We start from the raw sequence: 27,348 nt of genomic DNA on the forward strand, positions 1-27,348 counted from the left end.
TCTTTTGTGCTTCCGGATCACTGTTGAATAAGATAAGAGTTACTTGGTCACAAGCGCTGAGATACTGGGACACTGTAATACTGAGATGGTTAATAACAAGGGTGTAGTGTATATAGTGTGGATACACTGAATAGAATGATTCACTCATAAAACCCTGGACTAGAGTAAGTTTGAAAAGAGTTTAAAAGATTTTTTTTAATGTGATTTGCCTTCCGTTAAGTGTTTGTACCACATGCATGCCTAGTTTCCACAGAACTCAGAAGAGGACATTGGATTCCCCGGAACTGGACTTTCAAATAGTTGTGAACCACTATGTGGGTGCTGGGAGCTGAACAAGGTCCTCTACAAACAGCGATCTCAGTGCTCTTAACCCCTGAGCTGTCTACCCAGCCCCTGAAGCAAGTTTTTAGCATTCTCCCTAGGATGGCATTAAAACTTTTATTTCTGGAATTTTCCATTTAACATTTGGCAGTTGATGAATGAAACTGCAGAGAGCAAAACTTAAGGGAACGGAGTTACCTTCTGCCTTTGAGTCTGCGGTCTTTGTGATTAGTGTTAGGGTTCCGTACATTATTTAATAATGACACAAATAAATATTTGTAGGTCTATCCATCCCTTAAAAAAAGCTGGAAGAGCTGGAGAGATAGCTTGAGAGAAGGAGTACTCAAGTATCATCCCCAGAACCAATGTATATGAAAGCCAATTAGAGTGGTGTGTATGTGTAATTCCAGCACTGGGGAGAGAAGCAGAGGCACGCAGATCCCCGGGACTCCCTGACCAAACTGCCTAGCAAGCTCCAGGCTAGAAGGTGATCCTATGTCAAAAAGAGGTGGGTGGTGCCTGAGGAATGACACTTGAGGTTGTTCAGTGGCTTTCATATGCACTCACACATGCATGTGAACATCCATGAGCACACACACGTGTGTGAACATGCATGAGCACACACACACACACACACACAAATGGTAGAAATGGTGAGAAGTATTAAGAGGATACTTTGGGGAGCTGTTACATTAGAACAAAATGTATCCTGGAGAGAGAGGGCCCTTGAAATATTGAAGTCATTGTGCATATTTCCTGAAGTGTCTTTCAGGACATGGCAGCAGCACAGCAAGCAAAGCGAAGGGACAGAATGAGGCATTTCCTGAATATTCGTGAGAGATTTCTTTTTTAAAGTTTTATGAGTATGGCTGTTTTTTCCTGCGTGTGTGTCTGTACACCGTGTTCAAGCAGTGCCTGCAGAGGCCAGACGAGGCTATCAACTCCTCTGGAACTGGAGTCCACAGATGGTTTGTGAGCTGGGTCGGTGCTGGGAATTGAACCCTGGTCCTCCGTAAGAGCAGCAAGTGGTCTTGAGCACTGAGCCATCTCGCCAGCCCCAGATTACGGATTATTAATTACATCATTTACAAAAACAATTGAAAATCCTTCAGAAAGCAATTGTAAATTTTTTTTAAAGATTTATTTATTTATTATATACACTGTAGCTGTCTTCAGACACACCAGAAGAAGGCATTGGATCCCATTACAGATGGTTGTGAGCCACCATGTGGTTGCTGGGATTTGAACTCAGGACCTCTGGAAGAGCAGTCAGTGCTCTTAACCGCTGAGCCATCTCTCCAGCCCGTAAATTTTAAATATGGATCCCTGGACCCCATCCTGGACCACTGTACTGAAAATGCCCCTGGGTGGTGGTGAGCTCTGAAAGTGCCCACACTAAAGTTTAGAGTAAGACATGGTATTCAGGCACAGAGCAGGGTCAGCTGGAAGACTGAAGCCACAGTGCTGGGCTGTGTCTCCAGAGGTTTTGATGCAGTTGGTCTGAGATTCTGCTGCTGCTGTTGTGGATACTTGGGGGCTGTGGGTGGCAGTGATCATATTTTGTCAACCATAGCTTTAGGGAGAACCAGGAAAATTGAGTGTGGTTCCAAGTCAGGCATGGTGGTGCACACCTGCAACCTTAGTATTTCGCTATATGTGAATTGAGTTTTATTCCTCGAAATATTTTTATCTATAGTTTTGTCTCTACCTTGATCGGAAAGTGAATTTTCATATTTCACCCCCCCCCTCTCTCTCTCTCTCTCTCTCTCTCTCTTTCTCACCCCCCCCCCCCCCCTCTGCAGCTTGAACACATCTCTCTCCTCACTGTATGGCCTTTAGAACTCCTGGAAAAGGATGTCAAGTCCCTCTGCTTCTTTAGCTCCTTGCCACTTGTGCCCGACCCTTCTGACACTTTTCTAGCAGATGCCCGTTGGGGAGGGCGGACAACCTCATCAGAAGTAATGAGTAATCTTCACAGAGTCTCGGCTTTATAGCACTGTTTCCGTTGGAACTGCTTGTGCACTCTGGGCCTTTACAGTCCCTATTTTAACTCACCTGGCACCAAAGAGTGTGAGTCATTAGCAACCCTCCCCTGTGGATGGCATGGACCAGTGTTTAAAGACAAACACAGCACCACTGCGGTGTAAACTCTAATCTCCGGATGTTTGGGGCCCTGCTCCTTTCAGCCACTAACACTACCTGTTTCGAGTATCATTTCCTCCCTCTATTCAAAGCTCTCCAAAGATAACAGAATATTCTAGGAATGCACCTAGTAATTTCCTTTTATCAGCTAGTGGTAGGAATATGAGAGCCCCTGTCCCATGAAAGCACAGGAAGTAAGAGCAGCCACTTCCTGTTTGCCCAAGACCTCCTCATCTCTTCTCCAAGCAAACAGTAGATTTAAATAAATTACAACCTATTCAGGAGGAGACCTGTTTTTGCCTTTTTTGTTACAAACTTATATTCATATTTCAGGTTTAGAAAAAAGTGTGTCTCACAAAGGAATGACGAGTATTTCCAGTAATTCGCCCCCAGGAGAGTGGTATGGCCCGGGTCCCTGAGCAAGGCCAAATTTAGTATCTATTCAAAAGAAAACAAAATTTTTGTTCATCAGGTCACTGTGGTGCACGCTTGTAATCCCAGCACTTGAGAGGCAAGGGCAGGACCACCAAGAGCTCAAGCTCACCCTCAGCTACATCGATGTTAGGATGACTTTGACGTCAGTCGGGCTACATGAGATCCCATCTTAAAACAGAAACTTCAGTTCCTGTATAAAGGGATCAGCTCTAGTGTGTTTTAGCTTGGAGAGTTTACATTCTAAGGAAAACAAGGCAGCTGACTAAGTCCATAGCAGCTGTCTTATATGGAAGTGGAAAGGATGTTCCGTTAGCATCAGGTCATCACAGACTCTCTGTCCATCCAACTGTCCATGTAAAGCAGTACCGAACTCAGGAGGGCATGGGAAGGAGGAATGCTGTCCTCCTCACCCCATCACAGAGCCCTATCTGCTCAGAGTATTGATAAGGCATCGCCAGGCACTCAACCGAGGAGTGGGAAACACAGCTTCTGCAGCAGCTGTTTTCAACCTGTGTGCCATGACCTCTTTGACAAACTTCTAGCTCCAGAAATATTTACATCATGATTCATAACAGTAGGGAAATTAACGATGAGGTAGCAATGAAAACGATTTTATGCTCGGATATTACGACAACATGAGGAACTGTATGAAAGGGCCTGAGCACTAGGAAGGGTGAGAACCGCTGACCTAGAGCTTGAAGACTCTTTTAACCCCTTACCAGGTCCTGGCTTCAGTACCAGAGGCAATGGTGCTTTCAAATAGCTAACCGGCAGTAAGATCTAATACACATGAAATGGCCTCTCAGCGGTTACGGTTCTGTGGTTACCTCTAGATGTTTGAGGAACACCACTGACCCCCGCTTAACCACAAAAATCGTAAATGTCACATCATGAAAAGTATCTCTAATTAGTGTCCATACACACACACCCACAAGTTACCCCAGGGACCTGTACACTAAAGCCCTGATGGTTTGTACCACACAATGACAACATAGGTTGGTCACTAACTTCCTGAATAATGTGCACAGGTCTTCCCTCCCTGGGGCTCAAAGAGTAGATCGATGGAGAGTGACTGGGGCTGCCATGGTTTTTGCTTTTCAAAGTGCCAGGAATGGGCCAGTTGTCCACATACCTTTAGTTCCAGCAGTTAGGCCAGCCTGGTCTACATAGTTAGTTCCAGGCCAGCTAGTGTTGGGGTTGGAATCTTGGCTCGCTTTCCAGACAGAGCACACCAAGCCAACATGGTTCCATGTGGAAAGGTTTAATGAGAGAAGAAGAGTAGAAGGGGGGATAAGTAATGGAGGCTGGCCACGAGCATGTGGGGGGGAGGGGAGAGATGGGGAGAGAAGGGACAAGGGGAAGAGCAGGGAAGAGAACAAAGAGCAAAGAGAAAGCAAGAGGGAGAGGGAGGGGGCAAGCAGCCCCCATATGCTCAGGTATAGCTTGTTGTTGCCAGGCAATTGTGGGGCGGAGCATACCTGGCTGTTGCCAGGTAGCCGTGGGGGTGGAGCTTAGAATACCAACAGCTAGGAGTGCACAGTGTAAAAACTAAAGTGCCACTGAAGAAGTTAGAGGAATACAGCACTCTCAACGTCCTTGACTAAAGATGTCTTTTGTAATAGTGGAACCACGATCATGTCACAGTCTAGGAACCATCTTTGTGAAAAGCATTATAGTAGTGCCAATCCCAGTGCCCACATAGGAGCCCGGCATAGTGCTGCCTGTCTGTGCTGGGACAGAGGGTGGGTAGACACAGGTGAAGCCTAGGGCCTAGCCAGCCAACAGAGCTAAAAGGCAAGCTCTAGATTCAGTGAAAGACCCTGTCTCAAAAAGCAGGATGGGGGGTTGGGGATTTAGCTCAGTGGTAGAGCGCTTGCCTAGGAAGCACAAGGCCCTGGGTTCGGTCCCCAGCTCCGAAAAAAAGAACCAAAAAAAAAAAAAAAAAAAGCAGGATGGAACAGGGATAGAGGAAGGCATTCAAAGTGGAGCCTCTGGTTCCACACATGTGTACACAGGCAAGAACCACCCACAGACGTGTGTAAACATGCTCTAAGAGTTGCCTTGGTCATGGTATCTGTTCACAGCAATGAAAACCCTCACTAAAACATTGTGTAGTATTGGCAGGAGGAAGAGGAAACTGCTGGTAAGATAAAACTTACCAGAGTGCTTCTACTGAGTCATATTAAGGCTAACGATGTGCAAATAAGAAAAAAAACAAAAACAAACAAACAAACAAAAAAACCAAACAAAAGCAAGCCACTCCCACAGTTATACATTGTTGCGATAGAATTGTTCTGCAGTATTTGTCAAAAATATATGTTGCTTGGGGATGGAGAGCTGGCTCAGCAGTTCACAGCAATTGTTGCAGAGGACCCCGGTTCAATTCCTAGTTCCCATACAATGGCTTATTCATAGCTCCAGTGCCAGGGGGTCTGATGCCCTCTTTTGACAGCTTTGGACACCAGACATGCACATTGTGTACATGCATGCATGTGGTCAAAACACTCGTATTTAGAGAAATTAAAAAAATTCTATGTAGTCTGAAACAACTATGAAAATAGAGGATTCTGGGGCTAGAGAGGTGGTTCCGAGGCTAAGAGCACTGACTGCTCTTCCAGAGGACCCAGGTTCAATTCCCAGCAACCACATGGCGGCTCACAACTGTCTATAACTCCAAGATCAAACACCCTCACACTGACATCCGTGCAGGCAAAATACCAATGCACATAGAATAAAAATAAACTATATATAAAAAAGGACCCTACTTATCAGAATTTTCCAAATTTTGTTGATTTTAAACTTAAGTTCATTTTTCTCTATTAAGCAGACTTTATAATCCCTAAGGAAAATAAGCCTGTTGAATAGATGAGTAAGGTGCCAGGAAAGGTCTAGCACCAGGGTCCAAGCTCCTACTATCTTTCTTTCTCTTTCATTAACAGATCATCCTCTCTTCCCTCTCTTTGCTCCCTGTTTTAACTGGATACTTAGCTGCCTATTTAGAGATCTCCATAGCTTGGATGCGGCTTGTCCCCATTTGTGTATTGAACCTGCCTTGATGTTTGAGTCTCAGTAAAGATGTTGAGAGATGGTGGGACCTTTAAGGGTTAATTAAACCGTAGGAGCTCTAACCTCATGAGCAGAGTAATGTCTTTAAGAGGCTAGATTAGGGTTTGGGGGCAGAGAGGGTTGTTCCATAAAGCAGAGGGGCCCAGCCTTCCCAATGCTGTGACCCTTACAGTTCTTCGTGCTGCGGTGACTCTGAACCATACAATTATTACATTGTTGCTACTTCATAAGTGTATTTTGCGGTACTGTTATGAATCATAATGTAAATATTCTATGTTTTCTGATGGTCTTAGGCGACCCCTGTGAAAGGGTTCTCTGACCCCCAGGTTTAGAAACACTGTTTCGAAGCGAGAGTGTCCTGGCTGGTATTTTGTTTCTTCCTCATCTACTGTGAATAATACTGAGCTGCTGGCGCTCTGCTCAGAGCCCTCCAGAACTTGGAATTAAATGAGCATTTTTGTCTTGCAAAGTGCCCAGCCGCAAGCACATTTCGTGGTGACCACACAAAACAGACTGAGGGGAGGACCCTGGCTGGCTGGAACCTACTATTGGTCAAAAGGAAGTAGGCAAGAGTGGCCTTTGTAATTCAAAGCATTTTTGTTCCAAACTTCTGCCCCCTTTCCCCTTCTGGTTGGAATCAGTTGGGATCCAGTAAAGGCTGACTGGATCTCTGGATTGCCCATGAATCAGCCCATGGATGGTTGAATTTGGGGGCCCATGTCCTTCCTCTGTACCCCAATCTGCACAGCTCTGGGTATATGACTTCTTTCCCTGAGGAGCCCCACCAAGAGTCTTCTGCCCACTGAGTTGGACTCATTAAAACACCTTGAGAAAACCACCTTCATGTAATTAAGTAACATTTATTTTACATAAAACAATTTTCAAAGAATACATTTAAAAACCATCTAGATACTGATTTTATAGCATTACAAAAAAATTGAGAGGCACAATTGAAGTATTCAAATAAAAGGTGAAGGTGAAGGTGGGGGTCTCTACTTGCTATCCACTGTGTTTCCTGGGACTCCTCCTACAGGAGCCTTCCCATGAGGCAGTAGTGCACTTTGAATAAATCGAATAAATCACATAAAATATATACTTTTATACAGAAAGTGTTGCTGTGTCATCACTTTCAATTGCTTATAAAAAACTTCATTTTGAATTGCACAAAAGTTCTCTTTAAAACCGGTAATTCCCAGAAGGCAGGGCTTAGAACTATATGTCTAAATAATTCATTACAAATTAATTAGATCTCTATTTCTCCACAGATAAAAAAAAAACAATCTGTGAAGAATTACATCATTTAAGTGGGACATTTAAAAATTTTTTTTCATAGGAAAATAGGTTTATACATTTGTCCCTAGTCAGCTCAACTTTCTCCCCCTACTTTAAAACAAATCACAGGGCGTTCAGAACTTTTCAGACGGAGTACCTGTGCCACAGTACTGGGTGTGTCCCATCAGCCCATCTTGTCTATCCCCCTGCTGCAGTATCCAATTATCAAAAAGGCACGTGGCTACATTCTTCAGAACAGTTTTGGTCTTTAAAAAAAAAAATCACACATTTATAAGCCGTGATTTCAATCATGTTTTAAAACAAAAATACTAGACAAACTCATTTCTCAAGGCAGGCAGTAGAGAGTCCACGAGTCCCTCAGCAGTCGGCACGTCACTTCCCGTAGAACTTCTTGTTCAGAAGGTAAATGAGAAGATTCACGTTTACTTTCACCTTATCGAACATCTTCATCACGGCCACCCCTTCATACTGCATCTGAAGTAAGTCCTGGAACCAGAGGGAAGGAGGACATCTCAGTGTGATGCCATTGTTTAAAAATGCACCAGAAGAACCAATGACGAAATAGACCTGGCTGATCCAATAATCCCATGTGGCTTCTAAAGCGTTAGTATGCTTACAAATACAGGTAAGCTAGAACTTGGAATCCTGAGCCCGTGGCAGCTCTAGGGTTGAGAGCTGCGTTTTAACAAGTTCGTAAGTGACGGTGAGTGGTGGTGTGGTTAAGATACACTGAGAGAATTACTGCTGAGAGTAGAACAAATGGCTGACTGACAGACAGAGGGCTGAGGTTATAATTCCGTGGTACAGAGTTAGTTAGTGTGTGTGTGAAAGCTTTTGGGCTTGAACTTCAGCACTGGAAAAAAAAAACTGCATGGAAGAAAACTATTATCAGTTAATATCAGACACAATTTTCGTGTGTGTGTGTGTGTGTGTGTGTGTGTGCGCGCATGTGGAGGTCCTTCTACTATCTGAGTTCCAGAAATTAAACTCAGGCTGTCAGTTCTGGCAGCAAGGTTTGTCAGGTGCTGCGGCGTAGTATGCAAGGAGAGCCGCAATGGCCTCTGGGTAAAACCCCAGCTCACCTGAATATTGAGTTGCACCTTTTCCATCTCAACGCCGAGGAATTTGGATCTGACGTCAAAGATGCCCATGTCCTCAGTAGCTATGATATCGAACATAACATTCTTAAACCTATGGAAGAGGAACAGTCAGACACACGCGATCACAAGAAAACCGCTAAAGAAGAAAGAAACCGACACAGTTCAACGTAGGGCCAGTGAGCAGACTGGTGTGGGGATCCCGGGGCAGCCGAACACCCTGCATCATCTTCCACTGCTGGGATCTGAACTACTAATTACAAAGGAACCAGCAGGTGTGATCCTTGGACATGGCCTTATACCCCTGTTGGGACAGCAACGTTCATTAGGTAATCCTCTTTACAGAAACTTCACGAGGAGAAGAGGTGTGCTCACAGAGCTTATAGAATCAGATGCTGTGGGCCCGGTCCTGGAAGGAGGAGGGAGTCAGAGAGAAGGCCAACGCCAAAGGATGACTTCTCTTGAGACAAAGGAAGACAGGAAGGATATGCGTGAGGCTCATGGCCCTCTGCAAAGGCAGAGCAAGGCATGCTCGAATGCACGGTGTGCCTGCTGAGGGCATGTACCGCCATTCCTGTTGGTTCTTCCACCTTGAATTCCAGCAGGCTGGTCGAGGTGGTTCTGACCAGGGGCTGTCACGGCTTGTAGTTTTGAAATGCAAACACTGTTTAGTAACTGTTAGTAACTCTTGCACCAAGATCAAAAGGCAGCCTTTCATGCTCATGGCTCTGACTCAGTTCGTTTGAAGGGACCAAGAGAGACCCTCAGATCATATACTGGACAAACCTTAGGACACATGACTTCTGGCTACACACCCTTCTCAGGACCAATCACATCAGGGCCTGGTGTTGAAGGTCGGGTGGTGGGGTGGTGAGGCATATGACTAGTGATCTGTAACACAGGCTAAGCCTTGCTAGAGCAAACAGACCCTCCAAGCCACCCAGGACCTCCTAGTCAGCTTGTGTATGACTGGAGGGCAATGCTGGCCCCTACTTACTGGTTGGTTTGAAGATCATCTATGCCCAGCAGGACACCTTTGTCATGTAGTTTTGCTGCTGTGTACCTCACTGGCTTCACTCTCTTCGTTCCTTTGGGTTCTGCTTTTCCATCCAGTTTAATTGATCTCCGAGAATTTCTGAGCCAAAGAGAACAGACCTGTTGTCAAGATGTTCCAAATGGTGCAACCGTGGCCAGAGACACCCCACAGTTCAGGGGTGGGGAGGTGGGGGGACTGTACTGATCTTTGATAGAAGGTGACAACGATCCCCATGCTTTGGAATCACTACCCATGTAGATTTCCTAAGTGACTGAAGTTGGTGTTTAAACTAAAAGGTATGCTGCATTCTCAGGCATACCGGACCAAGTGTCTGTCTTGTAAGTAAGTCACTGAAGTAGCCCCAGAGTAATTACATGAACTTGCTGTTCCAAACTGAAGGTATTAATAAAACTGATCTAGCCCTGTTCCAAATATATACTTTATACATATTATGTTCCAAATATATACTTTAAACATATCAGTTTGTATTTTCCAAAATGAATGGTTTCCATGGTCCTTTGATATTAATGCATGCCTTTGCTACAAGTAATTTCATTTCGCTTTCACAGCTACCCCCAAGAAGACAGCACTCTCAACCTCATGTTAAACATGAGAAAATCAAGATCACAAACTATTAGAGACTCAGAACCCACCTTAGGACTACAGAGTTCATGGCTTAAAGTTGCTGTAAAGCTATGTGAAGCCAAACCACTAGGGATCATATTCAACTGAAAGTTTGCTTGATCGATTTCTCTACGGTAGAGTGTTAAAAAAAGACTTGCACAGCCTTCAAGCAAAGGAATGAAGACGGCCCGGAGTAAGGTGATGAGGAGACTATAAGGCAGATGAGGAGACTATCTCTTTTCTTCAGACTTCCTATGAGTAACACTATTGATTTTCCTACATAGTGTCACTTCCTACTGCTTTTTATGCAGAGGAGAGTTATCTGGAAACATCGTATCACGCACTTAAGTGGGTAATTAAACTTTAATCAGCATTGACCCAGTCTAGTGATAAGAATAATTATCAGCAAAAGAGTTGTCACTGAGAGTCATTAGATTGTATATAAAAAAATTTATAATTTATTAATAATGGGTATGAGAGAGCTGCCAAAATTTAGCCTATCGTGTCAGAAATGACTTTAAAAAAAATCAACAAGGAATTTTAAATTATTAAAATTTAGGTCATTGGGGCTGGAGAGATGGCTCAGGGGTTAAGAGTACTGACTGGTCTTCCAGAGGACCTGAGTTCAATTCCCAGTACCCACATGGCAGTTCACAACTGTTTGTAACTCCAGTTCTAAGGGATCTGACACCCTTGCTCGGATACATGCAGACAAAGCATGCACATAAAATAAAAATAGATTAATTTAAAATTTAGGTCATTAGTTCAGTGCAATTAGCAAGTACCTGACTTATCTAACGCTATCAGGTAAACAAATTCCTGTTCGTCATAAACATTCTCAAATCAAATAGACATATAGCTGCTGGATAGTTTTATGTCAGTGTGACTCATCTAAAGTCATTTGAGACCTTCAAGTCATTTTAAAGCCAATCTAGGAAACCCCAATTGAGGAAACACCTCCTTAAGCTTGGCAGAAGCAAACCTGTAGGTCATTTTCTTAATGAGTGATCAATGGGGGTTGGGGGGAGCCCACTGTGGGTGGTGTCTTCTCTAGGCTGGTGGTCCTGGGTTCTATAGGAAAACAGTCTGAATAGTCCATGAAGAGCAAGTCAGTGAGTACCACTCTTCTGTGTTCTCTGCCTCCAATTCCTGCCCCAGGTTCCTACTAGAGTTCCCTTACTGATGGGAAGGACATGCACATGCAAGCCAATGAAACCCTTTCCTCCCCGCGCTGCTCTGGTCATGGCCTTTATCAGCAGTATAAGGCAAACTAGAACGATTCCAAAGCAACCCAGGCCACCACCAGTGCTGTAGTCTCCCCAAACAAATCCCAACACTGTGAATGGACACCAAGGGGATCTGAACTCACTTTCTTTTCAGGTTGTCTACACAGGTCTTGATGTAGGTGTCATAATAATTAATTTGATCCTCATAAAATGCTGCCTTCTTATTAAGTGCGTTCAGGGTCTGCTGAAGTTTTGACAGCTCAGCCTTTCGAAGCTTGCGGTGGATTCTTTGATTTCGAATATCCTGAAACAAGTAAAGGGCTATAATGACGGGCTGGAGGGAGCCTGCCTCTCGCTTCTTCTGAAGACTGATGCTTTAGAAGAAGAAAAAACAGGTAGCAGGCCGGTGTATGACTGCTGATTATAGTTTATCTCAGGCACCTACCTCATTATATATATTAACATAGCCCAACACATTGTTATCATTTTCTGCTCCAATTTTTATTTTAAGAGGGTTACTAAAGTTTATTTCCACCCACTTCAGTGAGAGAAGTAGACTCGGGAGATGGATCAGTCAGTAAAGTGCTCTCCCGAGGATTCGAGTTCAGATCCCTAAGCCTTACATAACAGCTTGGCATGGTAGCACACATGTGTAGCCCCAGAGCTTGGGGGCAGGCACAGGGAGACCTTGGGGGCTCACTGGCTAGCGGGATAGTTAGCTGAAACTACTGTGAGATTCAGGTTCCAGAGAGATTGGTCTCAAAATTAGGGTAGTAAACTATGAAGAATGGTATCCAGTGTTAACCTCTGGATTTCATCGGCCTACTCAGAGAAGAGTATAGACACACACACACACACCCACACACAAACACACACACACACGCACACACTTCATACACACTCAGCACACACAGCACACACAAACACACACACACCACTCCCACCCCCCACACACAGCACCCCCCATACACACAGCACACACACACAGCACACACACACACCACCCCCCATACACACAGCACACACACACACACCACCCCCACCCCACACACACACCACCCCCCCACACACACACTTTACAGACAACCCTGCACCCTTAATATGAGAACCATCAAACAGTTTAAGGAAATAAAAAAGCTTTTAAAAAGGCAAAAAAGGCTGGGTTGTAGCTCAGTTGGTAGAGTGCTTGCTTAACAGCATATGTGACGCCTTGGGTCCGATGAGTGAGTGAAGCCCAGTGGTGTCCGCCTGTCACCCCAGCACTCGGGAGGCTGAGGCGAGCAGTTGAGAAGTTCAAAGTCTTCCTAGACAGGCAAGCTAGAGAGCAGCCGGGAATCTCTCATCGGAGAAGGAAAAAGGAACGCAAAGAAAACCTTAGCTAGAGAAATGTGATTTCTTCAGACTCTTTTGAACTTCCCTCTTGGAAAAATATTTTAAGCCATAAAGGTTAATGTTCACATATGATCTCAGTTCATCGATGGCTCTCCTGACTTGAGAAGATTGAAAACTGGCTCCATTTCTATAGCTCCGCCCTGGATTTGAACAAGGACTAAAAATACAGAGGAAAAAGAAAACTGCCTCTGTAATGAGCATAGTTAGCCTTTTACTACTCCCTAAGCAATGTAGGGAACACATATTTACACAGCACTTAGATTGCATTCGGAACCTTAAGCAATTACATACTATTTGGGATATGACGTAGAGTATATGGGAAAGACATCCTTATATGCCAGTATATGCCATATAGTGTATATGTCTATATTATACATGTATATATAGTATATGACATACAGTATATGCCAGGCATGATGGCACACACCTGTGGGTCCCAGCCACTTCCGAGGCTGAGACAGGAAAACTGCTTGAGCCTAGGGGTGAGTCAGTCTTGGTGAAGTGGCAAGACACATTTGATTTTACTTTTAGTAAAACACGGGCAGGGGGACCTGAGTAGCTCACACACAAACATTACCCATTTCATATAAGAAACTTGAGCACCCATGGATTCTGGTTGTTGGCTGGAATCCAAAACCCAGTTCCCTCCAGATAGCAAGAGAGGACCATACTTAGATTTAAATAGAATTCCTAGAATATGGTTTTTGTCTTTCTGCTCATAGATCCTGGGAGTCGTGTTAAAACTGAACTTGAAGATCTAGGTTTAAAAAGGCATTCAGTGACAGCAATGGAAGGGGAGGCCCTTGGTCCTGGGGAGGCTTGATGCCCCAGCGTAGGCTGGAGCAATGGGATGGGAGAGTGTGGGTGGGTGGGGGAGCACCCTCATACAGGCAAAGGGTAGGAGGGAGGGCGGATGTGGGATGGGGGGCATCATTTGGGATATAAACGAACGGAATGATTAATTAAAAAAGTATGAAAAAGATTAATCACAAGGAAATAAGGGGAGCTTAAAACGAATTCTAATAAGTACTTGTTGAGACTCTTGGATAATGATTAAGGAAAATCTGAAGCTGAATGTGTTTGAAAGCTCTGAATAAATTCTGTATAAATAAACGGGGCTCAAACTATTCAGGGGCACTCTCTTGAATGACAAAAAAAAAAAAAAAAAAGTCATTCAGTAAGGGCAGGGAGAGTTCTCAGTAGGCAAAAGTGCTTGCCATGCAAACTGGATGACTTGTGTCTGAGGCCCAGAACCCACATAAAAACTCAGATGTGGCAGCATTGCAGCGCTCCTTCTGTGAGATGGGAGGTGGAAACCAGAATTGGCTGGAAGCTCCTGGGCCAGCTACCCTGGAGGACTCTGCACAGCAGAGACAAGTGAAACTGCCTCAAAAAAGTAGGAGTTGTGAACTCACAAAGGTTGTCCTCTGACCTCCCTGTGCATACACTGTGTTACATATGTGCTAATACTCAGATTCAGACACACACAAGCACTCTCTCTCTCTCTCTCTCTCTCTCTCTCTCTAAATAAAATTTAAAAATAAGCCAGTAAGCTATGAGAACATTTTACTTGAAATGTTGCCTGTTTCACACGATGTTTCTTTTGTGAACAGATTAAAACCAACTGTTGCAGGAATTCAGAGGCATATTTCCCAACACCTCCTGAAATAAATCTTCATTAATAAACAGAGCTTTCTCATTGATTGCAAACGGCCCTGACTTCTTTGTCTCATAATCTCAAAGAGAACTATTCTCTACCCAAACTTTGAAAAGAAAGGATGGCTTCTTTAGATTACTCAGGGCAAGAGATATAATCCTTCTGCTAAAGCGACCATAATTTTCCACCAAAGAATCAGACTGCTCATTTAACTCCAGGGCTTGACAAAGAACATGTTCCTCTAATTATTTAACTGATTTTAAGCTCAGACCCACACGGATGTATACATTTGAATGAAAAAAAAAATGAAATGTCCTTTTTACCCAAATATGTCCTTCCTTATCCTCAGCAAACAGATCTCAACCATTTCCTGTTTCCTTGCACAAAGTTGAGATCACTTTCCCAGGACATTCTCAAGTGCAAGATGTGCCGTGAGAAACAGAAACAAACCTTTAAGTCTGAGCTGCAGTAAGGCTCAACTGCGTCAAAGCAGATTCGCAGGGACATACAGTTACCATCTCAACGGCAGCTCCCAAGAGCAATTGGGACTTTAGGACAGTGAACAGTGAAAGAAACAATTGTTTCCCAAAGCATCATAAAACAAGCAAGCAGGCAGGCAGGCAGGCAGGCAGGCGGGTGGGCAGGCAGTAGGTAGCCCTGACTTAGAGTTGTTTTGTTTTTTTCTTTTTTCTTTTTTTTTCTTTTTTTTCAGAGCTGGGGACCAAACCCAGGGTCTTGCGCTTGCTAGGCAAGCGCTCTACCACTGAGCTAAATCCCCAAACCCCTGACTTAGAGTTGTAACAGAACTCACTGCTCATTACATTCCCAGAGTGTTTACCCTGGTGTGTTTGACTCTCCTCCTGGCCTGGGGGAGTTGTATCTATTCCTTAAAGAAGCCACAAATCCTCAAAACCTTTAAAACTTCAGAATACTAAGGAAAACAGGAACCCCGTATGCTCCTGTGAGTCCCCAGGTCATCTCCCAGGATGCCCCGCATGTGCTAGCAAACGTCTACGTGGAAAAGGAAGAAAGGTATTTCCAGATACCTTGGCGATCTCGTTGAGAATGTCTTGGTACTTGTTTTTGGAGGACACGTGTCCAGTCTGCTCCAGCGTCCGTAGATTCCTCTGGATCTTCCTCTTCTTTTGCTCAAGAGGCAGGCTCGCATCTTCAATCACTGCTTGGCTCTGCTTCCCTTCCTCCAGGGCCCTGGAGTCTGCAACAGCACGGCTCTCCATGTCTTTGGTGTGCTCTAGTTCCTGAAAAAGAGAATGTCAACAGAATGTCCGATCTCTCCAAGTCACACATACGAAGTCTAAAGATTAGCACCTGGATAGGCTCTTTACGGTTTTGAAGGAAACTTTGGGAGAAAAACTATTTCCAATTAAAAAAACAAAACAAGACAAAAAGAAAAAAAAAAAGAAAAGCAACAATAAAGAAACACAAACGACGACAACAACAATAAATTCAACACAGAAGTAATACTGGGCCTAATTTGGCCAAAGCTCAAAGGTGCTGTTTTCTTGCCAAGGTGACCGACTGCCTTAGTATAACTATTACTTTGTAATTCCCTGGATGAAGAATCTCAATTCCTGGGTAGCCCGGTTGAGAAAATTAAAAGTACATCTCGCACTGACACGGAGCTCTGAGCATCCACGGAGGTCTCAACAGCCAGCCTTGCTGACAGATTCCTAAGCCATTTAACTGCAAGGCAGCCAGAGCACCTCCTTCTCATCCCAGAATCCCTCTCACAGTAACCGTGGCAGAGTTCCTTTGAGCCACAGGGCAATGATATTCCTGCAGGTGACAGTTCCTGTGCGCATGGCGTGCACACAAATGAGTGCTAACCAGACAGTCTGTCCGAGAAGACAGTAATACGAGGCGACTGGTGGTGTTCCGTTTCACTGCAAGGACAGCCGACACCACAGATCAAGTCTATGGTGCAATTGTAGTGGAGTAATAGGGCATCGGGGCACGGAAATGGCTTACTGGGCCAGCAGTAAACAACAGAACTGGTAGGCGGGTGATATACTGAATGTGTGTCAGGTGCTATGGCATCTGCTTAGCATGTTCCTCCCTAACCTCTGTCTGGGAATTAGAAACCCCTTTACAGGTAAGTACCTGAGGCCCAGAAAGAATTCTAAGTGGTCACAGTCACAAGCTAGGGGGCATGAAGGTGTACAAGAGACCATACGTCTGTGTATGGTCTCTGCACTAACTTAGGCTACAGCAGAGCTAAAAAAAGAAACCTTTTATCTTAAATCAGTATATTTATACATCCAGATTGCTTAAAAACATTCACACATAAGATAGCTTGAAGTTTTGATTTTTTTTTTTTTTCTTTTTTTCAGAGCTGGGGACCGAACCCAGGGCCTTGTGCTTGCTAGGCAAGCGCTCTACCACTGAGCTAAATCCCCAGCCCTGATTTTTTTTTTTTTAAAGTAAATCTGGAGACAATGATTTCTTGGCAACCCATTACATTAAGAACAAGAAATTTATGAGCACAACCCATTAAGAAGTAATTAGGCAATTCTGTTAAGTCGATTAGGAAGTGGCAATTATTGGCACTAAAATAATAACACGGGGATTAATTGATTTATTTCAGAATGAACCAAACCGTTTTTTTTTCCCTCTTGTTGTTGTTGAGACAGCCCGGTCTAGCCTTGAACTCCTGCGCCTTCTGTCTAGTGCTGATATTACAAGCACATAGCCTCACATCCAACTTTTTTTCTTTGAGTCTTATTAATGTAGCTCTGGCTATCCTGGAACTTATTATGTAGACCAGGCTAGCCTCAGACCACAGAAATCTGTTTGTCTTTGCTTCCCAAGTGTAGGGATTAATGGCATTGTGCCACTGTGCCCAGTTTAATGATACATCTCAAAAGATGTTAGTAAAATTTCTAATCTCAGACTGTCATGAAACCTGAGTTGTTTGTGGCAATGTAAGGACACCAGGTCACCATGGACTCCCACTTCGGACACACTTGGGGAAAAAACCTTTGATTGTGCGAGATATCTCTCTTCTAAGTTATCGCATACACAGGATTTTGACATCCTATCAAGCGGCATGATTTCTTCACCGATGTATCCAGCCACCTGCTGAATGACAGAGCTTGCGGTTCACACCCAGAGTCTCTGAAAGGTACAGGACTCTGTTCCTACTGTAGAGGAAAAAAAACCAAAAAAACACCCAGTACCCATTAGAGAATGCATCTGCCACGGATAGTCCACGTGTGCTTTAGATGTGAAGTCCGTTGTCCACACTAAGTTCCCCTATGTGACAGTGGACATTTAGTGTGAACGTCAAGGCCACCGCCATCTCTATTAACTTATTATCATACATGTAAAGATTAGTCACCTGCTGCTCAGTTGCTGGCGTCTCTAAGATTTCCATCAGTGTGCTCCCTGGCTGGTTCCGGACCACATCAATGATCAGCTTTTTGGTCCTTACAAAGGGGGAAAAAAAAGAGAGAGAGAGAGAGAGACAGATGTTCAGACAGAAGTTTTTTGGTTTTTTTTTTTTTTTGTCTTTTTCTTTTTCGGAGCTGAGGACTGAACCCAGGGCCTTGTGCTTGCTAGGCAAGCGCTCTACCACTGAGCTAAATCCCCACCCCCCCAGACAGCAGTTTTGATGCACAAAAATCTGCTTCTCTCCTAGGGATACATTAAGCAGTTTCAATGATTTCCTAAAGTGACGTGTTCTTGCTTAAACCGCCTAAGAGACTGCAAATGCCCGATAAGCAGAGTCTGGGTTTTATATGCTAATCCAGTAAGATTAGTCTCTCAGTACTACACACTGATACGGCGTAAGATTCCTTATGGAAATAATTTTCTTTCCTTTGAGACAGATTATGTTTTGAAGGGCAGCAGGGACCAGTGCTGCAGATACGTCCTGCTGCTGTAAAGGACAAAGGAGGGCCTGCCTGCCTGACTTCTGAGCCTGTGGCTACGTCATAACTAAATTGCTTCGTTTGCTCCATCGAGAAAAGTAGAAGCTGGGTGAAGGCCTGTGGAAGCAGAAGTCCCCTGTGAGCCTTGGAAGCTTTGGGCTTTTGGTGAGCCCAGCAAAAGGACGGGAGTTCAAGGACACGGGAGATTGACTGACGGGTGTGTGTGTGTGTGTGTGTGTGTGTGTGTGTGTGTGTGTGTGTGTGCACGCTCACACACTGCATGGAGCCAAGAACAGGAGAACTGTTCCAGACAAGTTCAGGGCTAGCAAACCACCCTGAAAGTGCTGAACCATTCATTCTTCCATAGGGGCTCTTTAGCAATTGGCTGTCCCTTTTAATTAGGGATTGGGTTATGTAATTACTTCGAAGGTGGGGGCTGGGGATGTATCTCTGTAGAACACGCGTGAGGCCTTAAATTCCATCCCCCATACCAGAGATGCCACACAGCAACAAGATAAAAACCCAAAAGGGCAAACTTCCACCTTTGATCACTGTTACCTACTGTGGGAAGTCTACTATTTGAAAGAGGCTTTCTCTCAAAAGACAGAAGCATCAATACCGGTCAGATCTGTAGCTTTCCCTGCTATCACAGCCCCGTTCCTCTACTGAACTTCAGGGCTGTCCAGAGGATGAAGGCCTTCCTTAACCACAGCAGGAACTGTTCATGCAGCATGAAACTGGAAATGAAAATCAGTCGTATTCTGAAGCACACGGGTGGCTTCTTCTGAATCAGTCCTGGTTAACCGCACATGTGAGATTTTAGCAACGGGAGAAGATCCACTAAGCCACTTGCAAATTTGGCCTCTCTCGTTTCCCATTTCTTGCACGTCTTCACAAGATGGGCGAGCATGACAGGCACAGCTTCCTTTTCTCCCTTCTCCCTGGTCTCTGGAGAGCGATTTCCTCTAGCCCTGTGACCCTTGCCTGCTAGGGATTTCCAGGCTGTCTGAGAATGCATAGCTAAAGACTCCAGGGAGTCAAACATGGGTACACAGCTAATTATAGCCCCATGGGCGATGGCAGTGTTCCTGAGGTGGCCAGGCCTCAGGAAGCTGCATGACCCTTTACACACACACACACACACACACACACACACACACACACACACACACACACACACACACCCCAGCTCCTTCCAATCATCATCAGGAGTGAAGGAAACAGAGATTTAGTATCTAGCCCAGGCTGGCCCCATATTTGAGATTCTAAGTATTTAGATTACTGGCAAGCTCCCCGTGCCTGGTCTTTAGGTAGAAACACCCGGTTGGAAACAAAAGCTTTGGATGACTTTAAGAACCATCAGCACTGAGTGATTCTTAGTTGAAGTAGCTTTCTAGCAGCTATGTTCAGCTAAGCACCAAATATATGACATCATTTATACCAGGACGGAACACTGTTTCTTTGCTCAGGAGTTGCCGAAGGATACATTGCACACATAACTTTGTTGCTGTTGTTGTTCTTGGAATTCTAGATGACCTCAGGCCTGTGGAATTCATTGCCAAAGTTCTTCTACCTTCTCAGTCTACATCTAAGCCAGCACCTGCTCCAAGCACAGGGATCTCAACTCCCCCTCCCTACTATGTGCTTAAGGGCAAAGAGCATTGTGGACAGGCAGGTTGAAGGTCACCTGGAGCTCCCCCCAACCCCCGCTCCTTTCCCCCCTCACAGTTCCTGTTTGATCCTTACAAGCTGCAAGGGTCAGTGCAAATTACATAATCCTTATAGGGTTGTTTGTTTTGTTTTAATTTTTAAAGTGGAAACAATTTTGACAGAAAGACATCATGTAAAAACAACTTTGTGTTGGGGTCTGACAGATCAGGTGAGGAGCACACCTGCAACCAAGAGAACTATGTTACACAAGATGGCAGCCGCTGGCCATCAAGTACCACTGAGCCTGCTGGACCAGGTGGACGGATGTGAGTGCAGGAAGCACATTCTAAGTTAAAGACGTAGCTGGGGCATGAATGCACAACACCTCCTTAACAATCCCTTCCATTCACTTCTTACAGAAATGAAAAAAAATTTTTTTGATTCACTGAGTTAAATAGAACATAATTTTGGCTCCCAACAAAAAACACTGGCATATGAGGGTAGTGATGGGTCTGTCAGTGACCCTGATCTGGTTACTGCAGATGGCATCCATGTATTGAAATTGCACACTACATTCTATAAGTAGAAACACTCATCATGCATCATTCTTTAAATGTGTAAATAAACACCAGAAAAATGAAAGACAAGAGATGATTTCACCTGAGTCCTTTTAGAATGTGACTTTTAGAACATTTAAGTTTCTATATGTGGATCCTACTAAAAATTGTTTTCTTTGAAAATGTAATAGTCAAACATTCTTCGGCTGGAAGCTAGTAGTCTGAAGACCTAGTTAGTCATAGGACCTCAGCACAAGAAGGACGCTGGAAGACAGCCCACTGTCTGAAACACAGATGGGGCAACAAAGAGCTTGGAAGTTTAACGGGTAGACAGAGATCATCACACTTGGGTTTCTAGCATTGCTGAAGACAAGGCGAGCTACTGGTCTGCGTTATTCACGGTTCCTTATCTCCCTGTGGGAGTTACCTGTGCCTCCTACCATCCCTACCTCCTGTTTGTGCTGTGGATGGAGCATAAACATTCTCTACCACTGAGTCACAGTCCGAGTCACCATCCCGGCTCCTTCCAGCACCTTTCCAAGATAAAAGCTCCTGAGGTCTTTAAACCTTCTCAGAGTAGCATCTGCAGGAGTTCACATTTTGGCTCACGGTCGGTTGCCCTCCTCACCCAGTGCAAACCTAATTTTCTAGCTGTGTCTAGCCGGTGTTGTGTACCAGCCTGAAGAATGTTCAAGCATCTCTAAGACAGGCTCATCCAAACACGAAGAGGCCTCTAACTCTGGGAAAGAATTACTGAGGAGAAAAGAAAGCCACCAGGGAGTTTACTCATCAGAACTTGACCGAGAACAGAGCACAGAGCACGAGTAAAGGCTCTGGGATTTGGCCTCTCCACGCACGGCTCTGTTTATCTATTTCACAGGGTGCCCAAGGTTGACACGGAAGCGGTGCTTGTGGGAGTTCAGAAATGCTTGGTAGTGTTTAAAATTGCAGTAATGTCAGTACATACTTTCGGCAGTGGGCCTCAAACATCACCTCGGCCACTGAGAACTCCGGCCAGGGTAAACTGAGGGTGAGGGAATGTCTCTGGTAGGAGAATGGCTATTGAAACGGAACCATTAAGGAAGGAGAAAATTCCTAAGAGATGACAATGTGAGTGACAGCACCGCTAAGTAGGACTGGAAACCACAGATACTGGCTCAGGGTCAACACACAGTTCTGTGAAAAAGCAAGCTGAATCAAGTTCTAAGGTCACACTTTATGATGAATTGTAGGTTGCCATGATTGAGATTCACAGCTGTATAATTCTTTATCATTTAGAGATGTGACAGGGTCACAGTCCTGCCATGGTTTTCATTCTTCTTTCTAGAGCTTCCGAGGCTCTGTGCCCTTAGGGATTGCAAAACTTTGTGATTAAGAGAGTAGGCTCTGGAGGACTTAAAATTATCTGGACTTAAAGCTCGATTCCAGGAACTGGCGTGTTGCCCAGGGAAAGGTTTACATCTGGTTACATCTGTCTTGCCCTTACTGTTCTCATCCAGGAAATTCTGATGGTAGCCTCCATCCTCATGAGGTTCCTGAGAGTACTGCAAGCATGCGCACGTGCATGCACACACAAGCACACACACACACACACACACACACAGGCAGACATACACACCCATACACACACACCCATACACACACACATACCCCCAATACACACACACCCATACACACACACAGACACACACATCCATACATACACACACACACATACAGACACACACACACACACAGGCACACATACACACCCATACACACACACACACAGATATACACACACACCCATATACACACACAGAGGCACAGGCACACACACTAATACACACACACACCCCAATACACGCACACCCATAAACACACACACACACACACACACAGAGGCACAGGCACACACACCCATACACACACACAGAGGCACAGGCACACAGAGGCACAGGCACACACACTAATACATACACACACACCCATACACACACACCCATAAACACACAGGCACAGGCACACACACCCACACACACACAGGCACAGGCACACACACCCACACACACAGGCACAGGCACACACACCTATACACACACCCCACACACACCCATACACACACACACAGGCACAGGCACACACACCCATACACCCCCCCCACACACATACACACATCCCACACACACACATACACACATCCCCCACACACACCCCACACACACACATACACACATCCCACACGCACACACCCCACACACACACATACACACATCCCACACGCACACCCCACACACACACATACACACATCCCACACACATACATACACACTCCCCACATACATACCACACACACACACACACCCCCATACACACACACACACACACACACACACACACACACACACACACACACACACACACAGTGCTGTTCTCCCTCCCTCTGTCCCTCTCTTCCTTGAGTTGACTTCTCCTTTTTTATCCATGTCCATTTCTATCTTAGTTATTTTATAATTTTGTGTGTACAAGGGTCTTGCCTGCTTTACGTCTGCACAACACACGTGTGCCTGGTGCCTTTGGCGTTTGAAGGAGGGCATCAGCCCCTGAGATCACAAACGGTTATGAGCTTCCATGTAGTGACTCAAACTCAATTCCCCTGCACCAGCAGCAAGTGGTCTTCACTGCTGAGCCATCCCTTTGGCCCCAATGTCCTTTTTTATACAAAACTATATCTAAACATAAGAGGCAAAATATACGTGAATCACAGATCTGCTAATATGAATATATGAAGAACACTTTCAACCCAGAAATGACGGCAACTTCATTTAAAGACAGGTAAAAAGCAGGTTTCTTCTCAGTACTGGACCTATGAATGCTTGGAATACTGTCACTGAGCCCTTGAAATGAGCAGAATATATGGACAGGGACAATCTACAGAGGTGACATGTGACTGCTCTGCTCAGCAAGCACGTGACGAGAAGTTCAGCATCACTAATGAATGGAGTGGTTCTCAGGTGAATGAATCATGCCTTCCATGATTTGACAACAAAAGAAACAGGCATCACCAAAGCAATACAGATCCCGACACGGCATACCTAAGATGCTTGTGGCAGTCACCTGAGTGGTTGAGTAGCTGGTGAAAATCAAGAGACAGACAGAATGCTCTCTGGAGCACATTTGCTGGGCTTTTGTCTCAAGTGCAAACATCAGCAGCCGTGAAGACGCAGAACTCAGAATGCATGTGTGTGATGTCATATTAGTGTGCGGTGGGTTTGGCCTAATGTTGCTTGTATTCTTACGTCAATTTGGGTCTCCCAAATTGTTTGCACAAGAGTCCGCAGGTTCCCGTGTAAGACACTGAGGGACCCTGCCCCCAGTTGGTTCTGATTGGTAAATAAAGTTGCCAGCAGCTAAGGGTTGGGCAGGGAAGACAGAGGTGGGATTAGAGCATTCCTGGGCTAGGGATGGAGGGAGAAGGAAAATGAGATTTGCCAGGCCAGGAGAAGGAGAAGCAGAGGAGAGACACCATGCCTGGGGACAGTGCAGGACAGAGAAGCACAACCACCATGTGAGGAGCTTGGAGAGAGCAGCCCAAAAGGGCTGCTTGATTGGGTCCACGGCAGCCAAGACAGAATATAGGATTTAGTTAGTAACTTGGGATTATTGGTGGAAGGTAGATCACTGGGCTGTTTTAGATAAAACAAAACACAAAGGCTGTACACGTGTCTTTCATTCCGGAACGCAGAACATCGGGGCAGGTAGTGTGCAATGTGCCACCGGGATATATTTAAATGATTTAATACTACATTAACGCATGCCTATCCCTGTGTGCACCCTTCCTGTCCTTTGGTCTCCACATCATCCCAGCATATGATGCTCTGTGTGCCCACACACATTTCTTTGGTTTACGTAAGGTCTCGAGTACTGTGCTGTTCAGTGAGCTTTCGGCGGGTGCCATTTTCATTTATAGTGCTTGGCGGGTGGGGAAATCTCTCTTTCCTACCCTTCTTGTCAGAGAAACACAGTATTTGTCTTTAAATGTGAAGTCTGAGAGAACGAGAGGAGTAAGATCCTATTGCCTTAGGAACCACCTAGAACATGGTATGGACCCAGAAGCTTCATTCCTACTGGATTCACAGTGCTGGAGGGGGCCATGCACACTACCACAAGGGAGAAGTAGTCATGCATACTATTCTGCTGGGAATCCTGTGAGCTCTGATAGTGTCTGGTCCGGCAAGACATGCTCAGTGGTGAAATGATGATGCGAACATTGTGAGAGTAGCCAATGGTCCACTCCACAAGATGGAGCCTGAATTTGGTAACATTATTGGACCAAGAACCTATGGCTAGACAGGTCCTAGGTCCTGGGTAAGAGCCTACTACAGTTATTCTGCTAAATGGACACAGTTATTGGACCAGCCTTTAGTAACCTATCATTATACCTGTATACTGAAGCACCTCTCAACACTTATCAGAGAAGCTTCTGTTAGTAGATGATGCTCGACACAGAGACCCACAGCTGACTGAGGTATAGAGAATGAGAGACGACAGAAGGCTCAGCACTAAATGAAACACACGGCACTACCACCAAAGGCTCAGTGTGGTGGTTTGAGTAGGTTTGGTACCTATGTGTATGAATGAACAGCCATAGAAAGTGGCACTATTAGGAGGTGTGGTCTTGTTAGAGTAGGTGTGGCCTTAGTAAAGAAAGGGTGTCACCGGGGTTGGGGATTTAGCTCAGTGGTAGAGCGCTTGCCTAGGAAGCGCAAGGCCCTGGGTTCGGTCCCCAGCTCCAAAAAAAAAAAAAAAAAAAAAAAGAAAGGGTGTCACCGTGGGAGCGAACTTTGTGGTCTCTTACATGCTCGGCTATGCCCAGTGTGTCTCACAGTCTCTCCTTTGCTGCCTGTGGACCAAGATGGAGAAAACTCAGTTCTGTCTCCAGTACTATGTCGGCCCGCACACTGCCACACTTCTTACCGTCTGGTAATGGACTAAACTTCTGAAACTGCATGCAGGCCCAATTAAATGCTGTCTTTCCTAAGAGTTGCCGTGTTCACGGTGTCTCTTCACAGCCATGAAACCTGAATTAAGGCCGTCAGTGATCATTGTGAATAAGGAGATAGGGCGTAAGAACCAGATGCAGTGGACGGTTACAAGGACACAGGACCTTCTGGAAGGACGGGCACGCACAAAGGCACAGTGGTGGTCACAGTATGCACAAAGACCTGTGCGAGCCCGAGGCAGACAAATTTCCATCATGATGTAGGTGGTCATGAAGTTCCGCCCCTAGCTGGGGAGCTGTGAGCCATTGTTAGTGGCTAGGAGAGGAGGTCAGTTTTTTTCTGAGAGTGTAGCCCCTGAGATGTCAATCACACTCCTGGGGAAGACCACGTACTCCAGAATATTTGGTCAACACACAATGGCCTTGATGGGAGGGGAGAAGAGGAGGACACACAGTTGGGTAGGAGGAGAAGACGGGGATGGATCTGAGAAGAGAGGGTGAAAGTTTCAATATAATCAAGTCATGTGGGAAATTCTCAAATGGTTAATAAAATGTATATTAGAGAAGCAGGGCATAACTAGTCAATGTTGCAAGCATGCGCAGGATCAGTTTAATAAGAACCTCGAATAAATCCAGCCGGTCACATACATCCCTTTTAACTAAACACAAACTTGGGCTAGCGGTGTTTCCCTTGTTGATCTGTCAACCACTCGGAAGGAAACACAGGCTCGAGTGAGTCACTGAATCTAATTATGACACGTAAACCCGAGAGCCAAGGCTGGCTTTATAGGCTATTCTCATATTTAGTTCCCTCCTAAATGATCATCCGCTGGTTTGATGGATACATGCAGTGTACTTCAATATGCACATACTCCTAAGTGACTTATGACCCACTTCTAAGTAATTCAGCCCCGCTTGAGCCTGCGCGGTTCAGCTCACGTTGCCGCAGACACTACCTTAGCCCCAGACTCACTTTATCATGAGGCTCCTGCCATCGATAGCCTCACCATCCTTGACATCATACTTGCTTGTCAAGGAAAGGGAGATCTCAGTCTTTGAGAGCTGATTTAGTGTGTTTTCCTTGTTAGGGTCATTGGGGTCAACGGCTCCTTCCCCTGCAAGGAAAAAGAACAAAACTGTGTTATTTTTTCCAGCTCGTTCCATGGTGACTGCCTCACATGGCAAGATAAGGGTTCTAAGGAAAAGAGCAGACTTAGGAACTACACGGGAGATTTACAGGCTCATAAAGTCTGCATATTCTAGGCCATCTGGACTGGGTTTTGAAGCATTTGATAAAAACTTAAAATAACGCAGGACATAAATATTCACAAAAGAACACATTTGAAAAAGGGAATCGTAAATAAAAGAACCCTTTGGAAAATACAGGATTTCGCTATATTCACATTTCATTTTCTTTGTGAAACAGATTTAAGTCTTTTTCATTGCCCCTACAACAGGAACAGATCATTTTGTAACCTGAGATGCAAGGAATTACAGAATTTTAGAGAGGAGAGTTCTGGAGGATTGAACCCAGGGCCCTTGCACACGTTAAATGGGTGCTTTCCCACAGAGCAACACCCTGTCTGGCCCTGAGTTCTTCTGGTGCCAGCAGAGGTAAAGGAGGAGGAGTATCAGTTGCAGATAGTCTCTTGCGTAGGGAGGAGGAGCCCTGTCTACTTCCCCCTCAGTATTGGGACCCTGTCTGGCTTGAACCTGTGCAGGTCCTGAGTGTGCTGGCATGGTCTCTGAGTTCATCTCATCTCATCTCTGGCTCTTAAAACCCTGAGCCTTGAGAGGAGGGTGTGATGCAGTCCTTCAAAGTCCCTCACTCTCTGCACAAGGAAATCAGTTCTCTTCAGTGGAGTCTCATTCATTAGGCGTATTAACCACACTTGAGGGGTGGTTAGCCGACACAAAATGAACTCAAGAGTAAGTTTTTAGACTTTTATCTCATATTGTTTTACTTGGGCTGGCTCTCTTT

At 45.1% G+C, this 27,348-nt stretch overlaps 1 protein-coding gene across 5 annotated transcripts in view; it reads right to left on the bottom strand.

The window, feature by feature from the left end:
- Positions 1 to 6,804: 6,804 nt before the first annotated feature.
- Iqgap2 (IQ motif containing GTPase activating protein 2) overlaps positions 6,805 to 27,348 on the bottom strand; it is a 275,092-nt gene continuing 254,548 nt past the window's right edge. For all 5 annotated transcript variants that reach the window (NM_001427125.1, XM_063281081.1, XM_008760685.4 and 2 more), the window contains 7 exons: positions 26,341 to 26,482; positions 17,648 to 17,735; positions 15,336 to 15,548; positions 11,384 to 11,544; positions 9,352 to 9,489; positions 8,340 to 8,448; positions 6,805 to 7,743 (listed from right to left, as the gene is read on the bottom strand). In NM_001427125.1, coding sequence (NP_001414054.1) covers positions 7,630 to 7,743; positions 8,340 to 8,448; positions 9,352 to 9,489; positions 11,384 to 11,544; positions 15,336 to 15,548; positions 17,648 to 17,735; positions 26,341 to 26,482 — 965 coding nt within the window. In that variant the 3' untranslated portion in view covers positions 6,805 to 7,629. The remainder of the gene's footprint in view (positions 7,744 to 8,339; positions 8,449 to 9,351; positions 9,490 to 11,383; positions 11,545 to 15,335; positions 15,549 to 17,647; positions 17,736 to 26,340; positions 26,483 to 27,348) is intronic.

The sequence above is a fragment of the Rattus norvegicus genome, chromosome 2 (assembly GCF_036323735.1).
Source record: "Rattus norvegicus strain BN/NHsdMcwi chromosome 2, GRCr8, whole genome shotgun sequence".
Classification (NCBI taxonomy): domain Eukaryota; kingdom Metazoa; phylum Chordata; class Mammalia; order Rodentia; family Muridae; genus Rattus; species Rattus norvegicus.